We start from the raw sequence: 18,380 nt of genomic DNA, 5'->3' as shown, positions 1-18,380 counted from the left end.
GCCTGGAGATGCTGCCGGGGCTGGCGGGGCGGGGCGGGGCGGGGCGGTGCGGTGCGGAGCGGTGCGGTGCGGTGCGGGGCGGGGCGGGGCGGGGCGGGGCGGAGCGGTGCGGTGCGGGGCGGGGCGGGGCGGGGCGGTGCGGGGCGGGGCGGTGCGGCGCGGGGCGGGGCGGGGCGGGGCGGGGCGGGGCGGGGCTCTCCCGCAGCGCTCCCCTCCCATTGGCCGCGGCGCGCCGAGCGCGGCGCTGATTGGCGGGCGGCGGCGCGTGCTCGGGGCGGCGGGGCGGGGCCGGGCGCGGAGCCGGCGCAGCCCCGGTGCCGCCGCGCTGGAGGCCGCGGCCGCGGGCTCGGGGGCCGTGGGCTCGGGGGCCATGGGCTCGGGGGCGGCCGGCGGGCCGGGCCATGGCGCGCCGCTCTGCCCTTGCCCTTCCCCGCCGCCGCCCCCCGCGCCGCGCTGCCCGCGGGGAACCCGCCGCCTCTCGGAAACCGGGGCCGGGACGCGGCGGAGCGAGGGCGCGGCGGGGCGCGGGGGGCTGCGGGCCGCCGCCTCGCTGCCGCACATCGCGCGGGGCCGCGGGGAGGAGGGCGGCGGGCGGCGCAGCCCCTGCCTGCTCGTGGCGCTGCGGCCGCGGAACGTGGAGGCGGAGCGGGAGCGGTTCTTCCGCGCCAGCTTCGCCTACGACCCGCAGTTCGAGTACGCGGAGCCGGTGCCCGCCGCCGTCCTGGACAAGTACGGGGCCGCCTCCGACCGCTTCGTGGCTCAGGTGAGGCGGGGCCGGGTGAGGATGCTCGGCCTGGAAGGAGGAGGAAGAGAAAGGAGGGAGCCCAGCCGGCCCGTGGGCTGGTGCGAGGGTGTGGGTATTCACATGCCAGCGGGATGTGTCCTGGTGGGACTGCTCCGTGGTGGGGCTGGCCAGGAGATGGTGCATGGTCCTAGAATTCTGGAATGGTTTGGGTTAGAAGGGATTTTAAAGACCATCTAATTACCCCACACACCCTGCCGTGGACAGTGACATCTTCCAGTAGATCGGTTGCTCCAAGTCCTATCCAACCTGGTCTTGAGCATTTCCAGGGATGGGACAGCCACAGCTTCTCTGGGCAACCTGTACCAGTGCCTCATCACCCTCACAGGGAAGAATTTCTTCCTAATGTCCAACTTAAACCCACCCTTTGTCAATTTAATGCCATTCCCTCTTATCCATGTGCGTGCTTTCCTTCCCAGCTGCTTCCTGATCCCTCTCCCTTTAACACCTTTTGCATCTTGCCTTCAGCACCCTCACCCTATGATTTCTTAAACCTGTTCTTAGTAACCTCACCTACCTGCAGCAATGGTACATGCTCCGTGGGTGACATGGGTCATGCTGGTGCTGGGTGATGCTGCCAGCATCCATACCCACTGGCCAGGCTGGATGGAGCTTTGAGCAGCCTGGTCTAGTGGAAGCCGTCCCAGCCCATGGAGGAGGATTGGCACGAAATTATCTTAAATGTCCCTTTCCACCCAAACCAGTCTGTGTTTCTATGATCAAACTGGCTCCTGCTTATGCTGACAGCTGTGCTCCATCGGAGACACCTTGCTGGTATGTTTTTGCACTTGCTGCTGTAGAAATAACTGTGAAGGAGCTGGAGCACATGGGTGACAGCATGGGAAGTGGTCCTTAGCGTGAATGACCTGGCGGTTGAGTCTGGCTTTTTTTTGGGAAGGCCTAAAGGTTGTCCAGTGTGGTAGCATCCTTAAGGCATCAGCAAACATGGTCAGTAATGATATTAATTGGTGTAGACTCCACTTAAGGAGTCTGTATTATTTTGCTTAACTGTTTCCATGGCTTATACCCTACTGAAATGTTTGTGAGTTTCTCTCTGCCATGGGGATGGCACTGAGAAAACAGCTCCTGGTCATTCAACAGGAGAGAAGAGGCAGGAGTGTGCTTTCAGGGTGCTCTGCCCACAAACAAGCCTTTTGTGGATGCAGGAGTAGAGCTGCTCTGTGCCTTCACCTCTTGCTTGGAGCTGGGAGCCTGGCCGTGTCCCAAAACCAGTTTGCACCTGGGAGTGAGCATCCTGCCTCAGGGAAGAGCATCCTTTCTGCCACATAAACAAGTGAGCAGATAAAAACCCCCTCTTATCCTGAATTCAGACTGGCACGCCAGAGGTGTTTCTTTGCACCTCTCAGTCGGGAATTCCTTGCTCAAATAACAACTTCTTCACTGATTTATTTATTGTTCTTTGAATGTTTACTTATTCCCGCATCACTGCCTGTGTCTCTGCCTGGATTATTATCCAGATGATTCAGGCCCTTTCTGTAAACAGCTTTCTAAGCAGTTTGTCATTCCTGGTGTGTGCCGTACCTCTGCCCCAGATAAAGTGGTGCCAGCGAGGCTCTTGCAGGGGAGACACTGACGCCTGCAGACCTCGCCAGCTTTCGGCATTTCCCTCCTGTGTTTTACTCCCAGAGTCGGGCATTAAATGAGTTGCTTAGAGCTCTTTCACCCTGTGCTTTCTCCTTTGGTGCAGCTGACTTGCAGCAGAGTAAAAGATGGATCATTCCGATTATTTTTCTCTGGGCAGTGCTTTGAGTGAGTGGAATTAAGGGTTTGTAACCACTGTGGATTGTGAAAGCTTTTGCAAGAGATATCAAGTGTTGAGTGTTTCTGCCAATGTTTCTCCAAGTGTTCCGGTGACGGTCCGATGGGACAGCATTCATGGCACTGTTCCTTTGCTCTTACCCTGCAGTAACCTCCTTCCAGTCTCTTTTATTTTGGGAAGCATTTTTCCTTGCCAGCTAACTCTTAGCTCTATAAACTGCTTTTATTTTCAAAGACCTTCATTGATCATAAATAAATGAGACGTTTTGCTAAGTCAGCATCCTTGGACACAAGCAGACAAACCAGCACCAGCTCCCTGCATGTGCTCTGCATGTACTTGGGGGGTTATTTTATTTTTTTAACAGAAAACTTAAATAAACCAGGAGGACTCTTCCAGCCCCGTGGAGGCTCATCATCCTGGAGATCACATCCCTGGTTTGTCATGTGAATTTGAGTGGCACCAGCACAGAGCTGGGGCTGGAGGATTTGTTATCCCACTGCATATGGTGGGTGCATGATTTGGGGATGCTCAGAACATTAAACTTGGAATCTCAGGAATTTTGCTTGCCAGGATGTGCTCTGAGGGTTGGGGAAGAACTCTTTGGTTGTCTTACTCCTGGGCACCAGCTGTGCTGGGTTTCTCTTGGCTCAGTGATTTGGGTCCCCTGGGAGGAGAGAGAGCAAGTGGCTGAGCAGAGGTGGGAGGATGAAAGGTCCTTTTTCTGCCGTGGTCAGCTGGAGGTACCTTGCAGTGCTGTAAAAATGAGCCTGATTATTCAGCAAAAAACCCCCAAAAAACCCTACCCCAACCCCCCAGAAAACAAAACAGACAACAGAAAAATTATGCACAGCTTCTTCTGGAAAGACACCATAAGTGACTTGAGAATAAAAACCAGCTGTGAAAACTGTCCAGGGAAGGAAAATCAGGACCTTCTGCAGGGATGGAGGAGGTTGCTGACCAGATGCAGACCTAAAGCCCCTCTTAGGATCATGAATTGTTTAGATGGGTTAAGACCCTTAAGATCAAGTCCAGCTGTTAATTCAGCACTGCCAATCCCACCACTAAACTGTGTCCCCAAGTGCCACATCTACATATTTTAAATACCTCCAGGGATGGTGACTCCACCACTACCCTGGGCAGCCCGTTCTAGTGCTTGACAACCCTGTCCATGAAGAAATTTTTCATAATACCCAACTTAAACCTCCCCTGGCACAACTTGAGCCATTTCCTCTTGTCTTACGGCGTGTTGAATGATTTGAGCACCAGTACTGGTGGTGAGCACCCATCTCCTGATCCTGGGTAACTTCAGGGACTAGGGAGGGGCAACAATTGGTCCTGGGCTGGGAAGCTTGGCAGCAACCCAGCCAGGTTTGCAGATGCAGTAAAACTGCTGGAAAACCTCCAGAACTGGTTGAAAGTCATCTGCTTTGGATTATGTACTAATATAATATTAATATTATATTAATATTATACTAATATATTAATATATATTCCAATGATGGGAGAAAGTAATGGCTTGAAAATATCCACAATGGAAACACACCTTTTGGGGAGGAAATGTGCTAATAAATGTTCGTATTTTATAGATGCTCCATAAATGTTAATGTGAATAATGGAGCACGTGATGCTTTTATTAGAAGGCTGCTGGGTGTGCAGCAGGCTGGTGGTGCTGAGACTCTGTTTGAAGCAGCATCACTGCAGAGGGTGATGAATAGCATCACTGCTGAGCTTGGAATTTAGCCCTGGAGTAAGAAACTCTGGGAGTAAAAAGCAAGCTGAGAAGCCAGAGGTCTTTGTGCAAGCACCAGAGTTTGCAAGGAGAACTGAAAGCAGAAAAGATTGAAAATAATCATGGATTTAACCACACCGCGATGATGCAGTTTCGCTTCTGCTTTGCCCCATTCCCACAAGAGATGCCTGCAAGGGTGACAAAAAGCAGAAAGAATATGCTGTGGGGTCATGTTGATTGTGTGAAGTGTCCCTCTGTCCTGGTGGCCACCTCCAGCTGGCTCAGTCTCCTTGGTTTTTTAGGTCTTGTAAAACCACATCACATTTTAGAGGCGTTAATCAGGGGTTATCTTCACTGGGTTTGTTGCACGTGGGATTTTAGGGTGTATTTATAAGTGGGGAGGTGTTTGTGCTTATGTTTGTACTTTCTGCGTGCCACAGGCCATCAGGATCATTCGTACTGTCCTGGAGAAGTACGGGACCTATGAGAGCTTTGAGGTCGCCACGGGCGGGAGGCTGCTGAGCAAGTGCCAGATCTGGTCTGTGATCCGAAAGTACATGCAGAAGGAAGGCTGTGTGGGAGAGGTAATCCGTGTCCCTCCTTTATCACTTGTAAAATACAGAAAAATATTTATTTTCTGATAAAAAGGACTCAGATTAAGAAATGTTTTGGTTACAAAGAGGAAACTTTTCTGCTCTGAGCAGTGGTGTCCTTTCACCTCCAGCTTCACCATACCCTGGCTTTAGGACATGGGTGCTGGTTCCCCACAAACGTCCTGTGATGTTTTCCATGTGTATCTCCCTTCTGTGCTCGAGAGAGAGGGAGGAGCTGCTGCTTGACTGTGTGGCCATGCCAGGAGCCTTTTGCCATGTGCATGAGGCATCAATTACTGTCAGGAAATCATCTCTTGCTGTTGGCAGTGGGAGGGCAGACTTCTCCAACAGCTGCCTTAACCCACATGTCCTAAAGCAAAGCCAGGGGAAGAGATTTCCTGCTGCCCTGCAAGGTGTGCTGCGTTATGGTGCTTTGAAACCCCAGGCTCAGGTTTTAAGGCTGGGAAATACGTGGTTAAGATACAACAGTAGCCATTTGGGATGGAGCCAGGGGAGAAGTTCAGCATCTCTTAACCTGGTTTCTCTGCACCCCGCACAGCATCCAGCATGGGACATCCCACGGCTGCCGTTAAGGAGCTTTTTTTTCCCCTTATGCCAGCAAGGTGTAGGCAAAACACTTCCACTGTCCTGGGTTCAAGGTCTGGGAAGGATTTCTGGACCTGACTTTGCGTGGGTTGGCTTGCATGGCTTCCTGGGGCTGTTGGCTGCAGGGCAGGGACTGTGCAGTGCTGGCTGGGGTGGGGCTGCTTGGCCAGACTCTATTTCCTACCTCTGATTTTTCACCTCTGTCTCCAAAGAGGGTTATGATGAGCATTTCTCCAAAGCATCACCTCGCCCAGTGGTACCCAGTGCATTCCATGCATGCAAAAGCAGGAATGAGTGGTCCCCTGAGGTCCCTCCTGCCCAAGGACGTTCCTCCTCAAGCACCCTTGGTTTGCCCTGATGCCTCGTGAGGGTGTTCCTCGGATGTGGATTTGGCACCTTGGTCCTCCTAAGCCTTTGCTTGGGACAGAAAGGATTTCTGCAGATGTTTCCCTATAATTCATCTGCCTTTGAGTGCCTAGAGCCAGTTCCAATACCCAGCCAAGCAGCTGCCAGTCTTACAGACCTGCACTTATAACTTGATAGTTGAGCTCTCTCTCTTAGGTTTATTAATTGATTAAGTTCAGCTATTCTCTTCTTCATTAATTGAGCTCTGGCTAGGCAGAAAGCCATCGATTTTCTTACATATTAGTGTACAACTGGCATCCTTCCAGCCCTGTGTAATTGTCTCTGTGTTCAGAGCTATTAGGGGTTGGACTCAATGAACCTCGTGGGTCCCTTCCAACTCAGGACATTCTGTGATTCAAGGCAATGCAGGGTTCAGTCACTGTTTGCACATCAGTGTGGCTGTTTTATCTGGGACTTTTGATAAGTGCTCTTAAAACAATGAAAGCATTGGTTTGTTCCTTTCTATCCATTGGAAATTTTGCTGGATGTGTCTGGGGTAGGGAAGAGAGAAGGGTTTCACCTGCCCTCGATACAGCGATGTTGGCAGAGCTTGCTCCCTATACAAGACCAACACTTGTTGAAACTTCTGCATCACTGATAATCTCACACCCTGTCAGGGAACTGGGTGGTTTCAGGCGTGTATTTCCCTCCCTGCACCTGTATCTCTGATTCCTGACTTTCACCATCTGTGCCCTGTCTGTTCTGCCGTGCCCTTTGCTTCCCTGATATGCACTAATCGTGATGGCTTGCTTAAAAGAGAAGAAACTCGTGTGGGGATAGCAGTAGCCCAGAGCACGAGCAGCTGGTGCGTCCCTGCCCACAGGCAGTCCTGGCAGGCAGCGTGGCCAGGCTGGTGGCAGCCACTGCAGCTGCCCTTTGTCCCCAGCACCGATCGGCGAAGGCAGGATCCCGCTTCCAGCACCGCAGGCAGCGCGCTCCTGGGTAAGTGTTCATGCTGAAATTAACTTTGTGCCCTCAAAAGCTGCTTTGTCGGGGTCCGAGCTGCAGATCCTGAAGCTCTTCTGCTTTTCTTCTGACTCAGGACAGACGTGATGCTGCTGGAGGTTTCCATATGCATTTCAGTGGGCTCACAGCTTGCAGCAGAGAAACATCTGGCCCCACTGGTAAGTGCTGCATGGCAATCCCTGGGGTTGTGGAGTGTTGTCAGCCTAAACAGTGTCTCCTGGGATCCCATCAGTGGTGTCCCTCTACCTCTGAGCTGCTTGCTCAGTGTCAGAGGTCCTGAGCAGTGCCGGGTTGCTGGGGAGAGACAGGAACCTACACCCCGGTGCCATGGGGACCACCAGAAGCCTTCCCTTGGTTCCTTGGGATGAGCTCTTTCTCCATCAGTGCATTCACAAAAGCTGAGCAGAAGCATGGACCACAAGGATGCACTGGGGATGCTGCTCAGAATGAGAGAGCTCACAGACTGAGAGATGCTGCTGCTCCAGAAGAAGGATTTTGGCTGGAGTTGCAGCCCTGGTTGTATCTGCAAAGCTGGAGGGTCCCTAAACAAGGCTAGTGGTGCTGCTCAGCAGGATGGGCTGTTGCAGCAGGAGAAGGGCTGCAGTGGGCAGTGTAAGAAGCTGTGGTCTCTGGCAATGCCCAGAGTCCCTTTCCATTGCTCCTGGATGGCTGGTTCTACACAAGGAGTCAGAGGTGATCTGGCAGCTCTCTTCTCAGCATTGGAGGGATTCCATTCCACGCTGGTATATTTTAACCCAGGTAAGCAGTTGCACTGTAAGTATTTTATGCTGTTTGTTTGCTCAGCGGTGGACTCTGTTAGGTTGCACTTTTGGCTTTCATAATTAATAACAATGATAATAATAATAATAAATCTGAATTAAAGCAAACCAATTCAGTCTCCTCTCTTTTTTTTTTAATAAGAGAAGAATTGTCATGTAGTAACATGTGCATGTGTTTTCATCCTGAAGAGTGTCAGCTGTGAAATGATAGATGGTTTGTGGAGTTAATAAGTATGTAGGGGATTTTGATTGCTATCCTGAGGTTTGCCACTGCCAAACCTCTGATGCAAGAGTTCCCAGGGACCATCTCCTTTGGTGATGCTGCTGCTTTGAGTTGCTGCAGATCTGAAGTTAGGTAGTCAGAAAGTGCTGTTTGGCTGGCACATTAACTCATGGAGGGCAGCTCTCTTGGCTCCAGCACCTGTGATATCCAGGTTTCTCAAAATACCAGTTTTGCCTGTATAAAGATGCTGAGTAGTCCTGCACATGTAGTGCCCATCCCTGCTGTGAATTGTGGCCAGCACACATGGTTCCTCCTGTGAGGGTGGACTGGCATGGACTCATCCTCACTGTTCATGTCTTGAAGCCTCAAATGGGAGAATCTGTGGAGGAGTCCATGAAAATGGAGCCAGAGCTTTGGATCCTTCAGGAGATGTTTCTTGGGGGATGCAGAGCCATTACAAAGCAGGTGCTGTTGGGTGTTCAGAGTGGGATTGTTTTGATGGCCAGAGTTGCTGCCCCATCCCATTGCCAGTGGGGATGCAGAAGGGGGACCAGGCAGGTCTCCAGAGGATGTCCATCCTGTGTAGCCACAAAAGTGTGGGGAGCCCCTGGGAACAAGCCGGGGAGGGTGATGCTGGAGCCAGAGGGATGCTGGAGGAGGCTGCCTGCTCCCCCACAGTGCCTGGTCAGCTTTGTTGGCTGTAAAGAGATTAAAGGAGCTACTTCATCCCTGCATGAGATCATCTCTCTCCTCTCATTATCCCCCCCACCCCCAATGGCTCTTCCTGTCTGCCATTCCTCTGGGGAGCTGCAGCACAATCCAGTGATGGTGCAGCAGTGCCAAATGGTGCCATCCGTGGTGTCAGTGGGTTTTTCTGACCATCTGCCACCATCTCAGCCTCTGCTGAGAGCCAGGACCCTGCTGATAGCCATTGCCTCCTCCTTCTTCTTCTGCAGGTGGTGGTGCAGCTCACCGATGACCTCCTGTCCCAAGCAGTGATGATGGTGGAGGACAGCCGGCCCACGCTGGCCATCAACCTGGCCGGAGCCCGGCAGCACTGGCTGGAGGGGATGCTGCGCCACGAGATAGGTCAGTGGGGGGTGGCTGTGGGTGGGGGGCAGAGTGGGGAGATGCTGTGAGCATCATTGGGGTAACGCCCTGGGGCAAGGCAGTACCCACAGGTCCTGCAAGGAGGGATCCTCGAGGGTGACTCCTGGGCAGGTTTTGGAAGGGGCTGAGGCCACCTGGATCCCTCACTGCGTGCAAAGCAGGGGTGTTGGGCACCCGCCTGTTTATCTATGTCCTGGCCTCCCCTTGGGCACTGGAGCAAACAGATGTCCCATGCCATCATCACCAGCCGAGACTGGAGCAGGCACTGATGGGTGCTGGGATTTGGCCCCAACCCCAGCGACTTGGGATGGGTAGGGTGGGAGTCGGGCTCTCTGGAGCTGTGGCTGATGGCACTCACTCCTGTCCCCCCTCCGCAGGCACCCACTACATCCGGGGAGTCAACAACACCCGCCAGCCCTGGCACAGCTCCGAGGGCCGCAAGCAATACAGCCTGAAGCCTGCCAACCCCACGGAGGAAGGCTTGGCCAGCCTGCACAGTGTCCTGTTCCGCAAGCAGCCCTTCCTGTGGCGGGCAGCCCTGCTCTACTACACCATCGAGCGGGCCAGCCGCCTCTCCTTCTCCGCCCTCTTCCAGGACCTGGAGCAGTATGTGCAGGATGCTGGTGTCCGGTGGGAGTACTGTGTGCGGGCAAAGCGGGGCCAGACGGACACCTCACAGCCAGGTACCACTTGGCGGGTGTGAATTGAGTTTTGGGAGGAATTTTATTTATTTATTTTCTTTGTCTGTTTTTTAAGAAAAAACAGAGGGTGGGTATGTTCTGCTACTGTGTGGGTTGAGCATCACCAGTCCTGTAGGTTGTGAGTTGGCACAGGCAGACAGAACAGGCACAAACTTATGGCTAGAACACAAAGAGTAAATTTATTTTCATTACCTTGCTAATCGGGGGAACCCCAGAGCAACACCCAACACCTGGGCAGAGGAACACAAGATCAGAGGATCACTAGCCTGCTGTTCACAGGCTTATCAAGAGTTCCACCCAGGTGCAAGGTCACTTGAGCAATTTACAATCCTCCAGATCAGTGTTTTGCTTTTAACCCTTTCCTCCCAACACAGCCACAGCAGCCAGTCCCTGCATCCCTCCCCATCCCCAGCACCACTCTCCCTGTCCCATGGGAGCGACTCACACAAGCTCTTGGGGAAGCAGCAGGCAAAGGAGAGGAAAAATGAGCGTTACTGTGGATACATCTGGATGCTTGCAGTGGTTTACCCTTAAAAAAGATACTTGGGAAGAAGTGTGAGAGTAATCCAGTGGGGTTGGTGGCTCTCACTGCACCCAGCTGCCTCCCCAGCGCTCATCCCTTGGGACCCAGCAGTCCTGAGCCCTGGCACACTTGTGGTCAGTGCCCTCATTCTGGTTATTGTGGTCAGCAAACGTTCAGGCAAGTGGAGGGCCGTGGGAAGCCAGGAGCCCTCTCCCAGGCATTTTCTGCTGTTCCAGGCTGTTTCAGTAAGGACCAGGTGTACCTGGATGGGATTCTCCGCATCCTGCGCCATCGGCAGACCATTGACTTCCCACTGCTGGCTGCACTTGGAAAGGTAACAGCCAGGGTGAGGGTGGGCAGGGAGTGGCTGATCTCACCATCCCATCCCAAAGCTCACTCGGGCTCCCTCGATCTCATGGCTTCCCAAAAACCAGCCCTCACCTGGCACCCCTTCAGCTCTTTGCCTTTCCCTGGGCTTGTGGGTCTCTGTGTAGCAGGGAAAGGCTGTGCTGGGTAGGATGCAAGGAAGGACAGGACAATCCATAATCCTCTGTAGGAGACCTTTGGGAAGAGGCTTAACCCAGCAGGTTAAGCCTTTCTGGCCCTTGGCCACAGCAGTCCTGCTGTCACCTGTCCTTGCAGTGACCGAAAATTACCAAACCCACAAATCCTTGCAAATCCCACACTCCCAGCAGCTCTTCCACTGCCTCCCCACAGCCAGAGGGATGTTTGGGCAGTTGGGGGGGGTGAGCCAGGGGGGCTGCAAGGGGACCAGATGCCCCCCATGGCGCCTGCCAGGGTTTAGGAGGGAGGGGACTGACCCCATCTCCGTGCTTCCCGCCAGGTGTCCTATGAAGATGTGAATCGGCTGAAGAAATTTGGGGTCCTGGAGAAGGCCCGCATCCCCCATTTCATGCAGGATCTGGAGCGGTACATGAAGCAGCTGGATCACATTGTCACCACCAATGGCCTGAATGAGGAGGAGCTGGAGCAGCTGCTGCCTGACTGAGGGGCACCTCCCCCAAACCAGCACCCCAAGGGTGTAACTGGTGCTGTTTATTGGGTATTTATTGGGGCTGGAGCAGAGGGCAGAGCCCGAGGCGGGCGCAGTGCATGTACCGCTGTCTAGGGTAGCGCGGCCGAGGGCCCGTGTGGTTGTGTTGATGTGTCCCCTACATCGTCCCCGTGTATTTTGGGGACGGCTGTGTGGCTCCACGTGGCTTTGGGGAGCCAGAGAAGAGGGTTCAGGGGGAGCGAGGGCGGAGCTGGGGCAATGTGCTGGTCCCCAAGTGCAGAAGGCTGTGCTGGGGGAGTTGCAATGGGGGCACTTCCATAGGGTACTGGGAGTGCTCCCATCACTGCGCAGGCACCTAACCTGGGGCCAGCAGGCGGGGCTGGGGGCTCTGGGCTGTGCCTGGCAGGGAATAAGGGCTGGACTGCACCCACAGATTGCCCCAAGGATGCCTTTTCTGCTCCCTGCCCCTTCCCTCATGTCCCCGACCAGCAGCAGGACGGACTTTAATCCCCCATTACCAATCTCCACCCAGCTCTGCACCCCAACTACAGCCACCCTGCCTGGCTTTGAGGACTCAGGGTGGGGATTGGGCTTGATGTTAGGAAAAAGTGTGTAATAAAGGTGACATAATGGAAAAGACGTGTGGGCAAAAGGTTGTGGATAGCATCAAAAACCAGCCTGGCACCGCTGTGAACACCCACTGTGCCTCTTGCTGGCACAGGCAAAGCTGCGTGGTCTGAGCTGGTGCGTCAGGGGCTGGAAGGAGTCATGGAGTGTGACAAACAACATACTGGGCAGGGACATCAGTAAATCAAAGCAGGCAAAAGTAAAAACTGGCATGAGCTGTTCCTGGTCTCTTAACACATGAACTCTGCAGCCGTCATGGCCCCCCTGGGAGTACAGTCTTAAAAAAACAAAACAAACCAAGCCAACCCCACAGCTTCTTGTCTTACATCCCACTGAGCTCCTACAAAGGTAGCACAGGCCAATCTGTGGCTCCAGTGAGTTCAGGCTCAATCCCAAAAGCTCCAAGTTTGGCTGCAAGCCCTGTTCACAGCATCCCCAGCTGCCCCTCACTCCTGATCCTTCAGGGCAGCTGCAGTTTCTGCACAGGGTGCAGAGGCTGTGGCAGGCAGGGCAGCACAGACCAAGCTTGGGAAAGGGAGGAGAGCACTTACCTTTGGGGATTCTGCTCCCCTCTGGTCCAGCTCTCCAAAAATATGCTGGCACTTTTCACAGCTCCCCTACATGAACCCACTGCCAGCACGGTCCATTAAGACTCTGCTCTTTAATGTATTATTTCCTCCAACATTGCACTCCCCAACCCTGAACGCGATACAGCACTGCTTTAAAAAGATATTTACACACATCCCAGCATCACCCCCTTGTCAGCCCAAGGAGCAAGGCCTCAGCCTGTGCTAAGACCCAACCAGAGGAAGTCTCTTGCGGCCTTTTTGGCGGAATGGCAGCAGTGACAGAGGGCAACAGAGCTACTGTGGTGGTTTCGGATTGGTTTTGGTCACATCCCTGATGAAATAACAGCATGGAGATGGGAGAGGGTGTTGATCTGTCCCCAGGCAGGGCTAGAAGCGCTTCATCTGTCGGCGTTCCTGTCGGCGCTGCTTCTTCTCGTTTGGCTCCTGAGCGGCGGGCGAGGACTCGGCTGTGAACCAGGGCCCCAGGATGTTCACCCACAGGAGGTAGAGAGCGCGCCCCGGAGCCTGCAAAACACACGTGGCACAAACTCGGTCACTCTGGGAACAGTGCTGGCAGAGGGGGTGCTGTGGGCAGTAGGGCCAGTCCTTCTGAGGAGGACAAAGCAGCTGGATCAGAGGCATCTCAGGGTGCACGGAAATCAAAGGCAGTGGCAGGCGTCCAAAATAAATGGCCTGAGTTCATGTCGTGGCTGAGGAACATATACAGTCCTCAGGCTTCATACACGGAAATCCCAGCAATCAGGTCTGAATTACCCAGAGGGATCCAACTGTCCAGACATTCCGCCTCTCCTTCCTTTGGAAAATACACCCACATTTCTCTGAATTTATTAAAAAAGCAATCCAGATGGTCTCCAGGGGACAGCCAAATCTAGGCTGCCCTCTGCCAGGCCAGCTAGAGAGAAATTTGTGGGTGAGGACTGAAATGAGATCAAGGACTGAACTGGGATAACCTTCCATGCTCCCACAATTGCCTTCTGTACCTTTGTGGGATATCCTCAAAGCAGCTGGGGGATTTTTTAACTAAATGGAGATGTTTTTCTCCTTCTGCACAAGCAGTTTTAGCTGGAGGCACATGAAAAATGTTTCAGGAGCAGAAAGAGTTTGGTGTGTTATGGGGAATGAAAGCCTATAGCATTTTATCTACCCAGAGGCACAGTGTCCAGCAGATCCCAGCCTTGGTCCATGCTGAATGGATGAAAAAGCCAAACAAGAAGAAATACTGTTTGTTCCAGACACAGAAAGACTCTGTGCACCAAGACAGCTTTGATCTGCCTCATGTTGCTTGTTGCCCTTTCATGGGACCAGAGGGAAAGACAAAGGCCAGCCTAGTTTTTGCGTGGTTTATTCACAGGGATCACGACTTCTTTGCTTTGTGTGGCCTCATTTTTAACAAGATTTGACAAAGAGATTAAAAAACATATCAGAAAATAGTTCAGGCCTGAAACAGGACACTGAAATGAAATGGATAAATAATGTCCTCCATCCTGAAGACAGGGAAAAACAACAGTGCAGAGCAAGATGGGAAACAGCAGGGGCTAGGGCTTACCAAGAGCCAGAAGTACCAGATGTAGAGCGAGAAGCAGCTCAGCACTTGGACTATAGCTGTCAGCAGGATCACATCCTTGAGGTGCCTGAGGGAAGAAAAGCAAAGCATTAAGCTTTCATTCCAACCCCTGCCAAACACGGCAGCACAGTCTCCTCTGCCAGCACAATCTGCAGCTGCTCTGCCAGCACGGTCTGCACTGCCTCTGGGGAGCGACCCTGCCCAACCCAGGGACTGTCCCTGCGTTTTGTTGTCCCTGCTTTGCCACACACAGTTATCGAGAAGAATCAGAGCAGTAAACAAACAACAACAGCAAAATACTCTGATGAATTAAAAGAGATGAACTCCCTCTGAAAAAAGAACGTTGAGAAAGCTAAGGAATTGCTGGGGGTTGGAAATCAGCAACAAAACCACCCCCCACCCCCACAGCTGAAACAGCAGCCAGCACTCACTGATTTGACACCTATCATGACATGAAGTGTAACTGCTCACGACTGGCTGTGCCGAAGGGAGCCATTCCCTGTGCCATTTCACAGGCTGACAGACACACTCGGGGTCACCGCAGGACAAGCACACCGCAAGCTGAGCTACAGCAACAGACAGCTCCTCCTCCCCTCCTGCTTATCTGACTCCGGCTCTTCCATGCCAGCCTGAGGCATAGCTGGGAGCAGCTTTGGAGGGGAATAAGCTGCCCACACCTCAACCACCACCCTCAGGGGATCTGACACCCAGGAGAGGTAAACAGGTATTAGTTTTTCAACACAAGCCTCGGGGAGTGCCATGAAGGTTTAGAAAAAAGGCCAACTCTCACTCTGGTTAAATCATCTGCTGGAATAAAAAACCCTTGAGTCACATCCAAGAACAGACAAGAAAACAAAGGCAATGGCAAAAACAACATTGACTCAAGCACTGCAGAATCCACCATTAACAGCTCTAGCACAAGACACTAAGGGTTCAGTGACCTCTAGTATTACCAGAGGCCACAGAGGGGCGAAGACAGAGCTCCCACCAAACCCAACTCTCCCAGAGACCAGCAGGATGGGCCATCCTCAACCCCAGAGCAACACAAAGCATCCATTTCAGCGACAGAAAGCATGAGAGAAATGCCATGAAATCCAGAGTGCTCCAGAAGAAGCTCCAAAGGAGCAGCATTAATCAGCTGCAGCACAGGCAGCTGAGAGGCTGGAAAACATCCACTGCTTTCTGAAGTAACTGCTAGCCTAGGGTGGTTCCCTGATCCCCAGAGAGGTAATTTAGAGGTACAGGGTAAGGATGGGAACTTCAGCTCTGAAGGTTTTGCTTTTAGAGCTCTGCCTCCCGTGTTTTGCATAGCCCATACCTCAGATAAGCATTAATTCATTTTAATGTGTCATAAACCCTACCCCAACTGCTCAGGCAGAAAAACCTCTCTGCCTCAGTAGCAAGGGAAGCACATCTGCAACCAGGACTGCAGCAGTGCTATGGCTGTGCCTGTCACCTTTTCACAGCAGGTACTGGGATCCCTGTGCTGCCTCCTGTCAGTCACTTCCCCTGACAGCACCATCACACACACAGAGGGCAGTTATCAGGCACTCTGTCTCAGTGCCTTCCACAACTCCCAGAGGCATCTTCCACAACCAGGAGCACACCTCAAACATCAAACTTCTGTATTTTCTCTCTTTGACTGTCCCACATTGTGTTTCTCTAAAAAGGTATTCAAAATATTTCGCAATTCCACTCTAGAGAGCCAAACCAGTGTAAAATGGGAGAAAAACACTTGGCTGACCAGCACGGAAACGAAGAGGGGGGTAAAAGCACAGCTCACAAGTCACACCCCCTCTCCTCCTGGCCACCTTGTCCCTCGTCTGAGTCTCCTGCACCAGACATCTCAGTCACTCCTGCTGCAGGCAGAAAAGGTACCATTCCACCAACCCAAACACACCATGAGAGCTCATTCTGTGCAGAGACAGCAGGTTCTGTTCCCCACTGCCTGCTGATAACATCCCCAAGCAAAAATCAAAACTTATGTTAATAAAACTATATACATCAATGTATGACCCTGACAGCATGAGAACACCTGACACAACACAGAGGGCTCAGCTGGAAATAAGGCTCCACTGTGCTTCTTCAAAAGCCTGGCAGCAAGGGAAGGACAGAGGTAAACCTGGAACTGCAGGCCAAAGACACGGGAGGAAGGAGCCAAGGACCCCAGCACCTTGCTGAGCACACACTGAAGATCCCCAGCACAGGCTGGGCCAACGGGGAGAGGCTGAGGGCAGGGAGGATAGAGAGCAAAGCCCAATGTGTCCACAACTACCTGGCAATTCTCTATAACTAGTTTGAGGCTTGCTGCTGGAAAACACGTAAATCTAGAAGGTATTTCTGCGGTACCAGTGCTGCTGTCTCCTAATTTTATTCAGCAGCGCTTTGCAGGAATTACTACAGTGTTTCCTACAATACTGTGGCATTCCTTGACCAAGAAAAAGACAGTTTTGCCAAGAACACAGGACAGGCAAACACTTGGTGCTGTCTGCAGAGAGACATGAAGAATGCACAAGCGTGGGGCACAGAAGTGGCTGAGGAGGTGACAGGAGCTGGCTGAGATAGAGGGGAGAATTTTTAGTGTGTAGAGTACTTCAAGCCATGATGAGTTTGCAGCCAGGATGGGGTAACTGGCAGCACGTGCCCTTCTGCTCTGTCAAGCATTACCTGCAATGCCAGTTTAAAAAGAAAATACATATCACTGTGTGCTGCAGCAGTGTGCACGTCAGTGCTGTTTGTTAACTGAAAGATGACTGTAAACTGCTCCTGCTGAACCCTTTGTAATCCCTTACCTCTGCAGCTCAGCCCTATGGACAGTGACCATGCCAGGCTGACACACCCATCTGGTGGCTCCTGACTGGGGCACACCAAGCTGAGTATTCAGGTAATAAGGACAGTTAAGGTACACTCTCAGAAAAAATGGCTACAGACTTCCAGCTCCCCTCATGCCCATGCCAGTGGGCAAGCTGAGGGGGGGAGCTGAGGCCCAGCCTTCTCCTCGGGGGCCTCTCCTGGCTCTGCGTGCACGCTCAGGCAGCAGGTCCTGCTCACCTGGACTCGTGTGGGTGTGGACACTCACTCTGCCATCCCCTGCTCCATATTCAGATCAATTCCCCCGTCAGCAAGGCTGCCATCGTCTGTGAAAGACGGCTTTGCCATGGAGTTCATGGACCGGTAGCTGGTGCCGTAGACCACCAAGCTGAAAAGGAACGCGACCTGCAACAAAGAAACCGCTGTCAGCCGCGACAGCCACGACCCCGGGGGCCTGGGGGCCATGAATGAACCTCAGCCCAGGTGCCCCCGCCGGGGCAGAAGACGGTGCCCGGCACTCACCCACGTCCAGGCGGAGGCGGCGGAGTAGAAGATGACCAGGTTCACCACGGCGTAGATGGCCTGTGGAGAGAGCACGGCACGGCTTTCCCTGTCTGCCCGCTCCCGCCCCGGTCCGGCCCCGCGCCCCGCCGGGCTCTCCCGGCCGCACTCACGGAGGCTCCCAGGATGATGCGGAGGTAGAAGCGCAGCGTCTCCCGGTTCTCCTCGAATATCTGCTTCTTGCCCTTGGTCCCCGCCTTCCCCTTGGGCTGCGGAGCCAAGAGAGGCGGTCAGCGTCTCCCCGGAGCCCGGCCCCCGTAACCCCGGCCCCGCACTCACCGCCATGGCCGCGTCGGCTCCGCGCTCCGCTTCCCGTGACGCGGCGGAAGCGGCGGGACAGAGCCCGGGGCCGGCGGCCGGGCCCGCCTCGGGCCGGGAGGGGACGGCCCTGCCTGGGGACCCTCCCACAGAATCGTAAAATAGTGACGTTGAAAGGGGTCGTGTGGTCAACATCTCTGCTCAAGCAGGGTCATTCCAGAAATGGGTTTTGAATATCTCCAGTGAGGGAGACGCCACACCCTTTCTGGGCAACCTTTCTGTTCCTTTGTGTTACTACCCGCACAGCGAAGTTCTTCCTCATTTTCATGTGGAACTTCCTGTGCATCAGTTTCTGCCCGTTGCCTCTTGTCTTTTTGCTGGGCACCACCGAGCAGAGCCTGGTCCATCCTCTGACACCTCCCTGCAGATACTGACAGACATTAATGAGGTCGTCTCAGTCGACTCCTCAAGGCTGAACAGCTCCCTCACTTTCCTCCTAAGAGAGATGCTTCAGACTCTTAATCATCTTTGTTGCCTTCCGCTGGACCCGCTTTGGGAACTCTATGTTTCTCTTGTACCGAAGAGCCCAGACTCACGTTCCCCTCGGTGGGCCTGGGGACACACGCATGCCAAGTCCTCGGGGGGTTTCTCTGCTTCCTATCCCCTGGGAACCTCAAGGCCTTTCCCCAGCCCGACCCTGCGCAGCCAAAGGATTTGGGGTGCTGATGTCAGCCCTT

At 53.5% G+C, this 18,380-nt stretch overlaps 2 protein-coding genes across 2 annotated transcripts; one reads left to right on the top strand and one right to left on the bottom strand.

The window, feature by feature from the left end:
* The first annotated feature begins 286 nt into the window (after window positions 1-286).
* Window positions 287-11,871, top strand: KIAA0895L (KIAA0895 like). Its single transcript, XM_039558310.1, has 6 exons — window positions 287-763; window positions 4,752-4,895; window positions 8,840-8,972; window positions 9,371-9,676; window positions 10,454-10,551; window positions 11,062-11,871. Exons 1-6 carry the CDS (start codon window positions 371-373, stop codon window positions 11,224-11,226), a joined length of 1,239 nt encoding a protein of 412 aa, XP_039414244.1. The 5' UTR covers window positions 287-370; the 3' UTR covers window positions 11,227-11,871.
* A 629-nt stretch (window positions 11,872-12,500) lies between these two features.
* TMEM208 (transmembrane protein 208) lies at window positions 12,501-17,771 on the bottom strand. Its single transcript, XM_039558323.1, has 6 exons — window positions 17,665-17,771; window positions 17,499-17,594; window positions 17,347-17,406; window positions 17,093-17,229; window positions 13,996-14,080; window positions 12,501-12,953 (listed from the first exon to the last, which is right to left on the bottom strand). The coding sequence occupies exons 1-6, from the start codon at window positions 17,668-17,670 to the stop codon at window positions 12,816-12,818; spliced, it is 522 nt and encodes a 173-aa protein (XP_039414257.1). The 5' UTR covers window positions 17,671-17,771; the 3' UTR covers window positions 12,501-12,815.
* Window positions 17,772-18,380: the final 609 nt, after the last annotated feature.

Source organism: Corvus cornix, chromosome 11 (assembly GCF_000738735.6).
Source record: "Corvus cornix cornix isolate S_Up_H32 chromosome 11, ASM73873v5, whole genome shotgun sequence".
NCBI lineage: Eukaryota > Metazoa > Chordata > Aves > Passeriformes > Corvidae > Corvus > Corvus cornix.
Note: the sequence above shows the minus strand (reverse complement) of the source record. Positions and strands in the feature narration are given on the sequence as shown.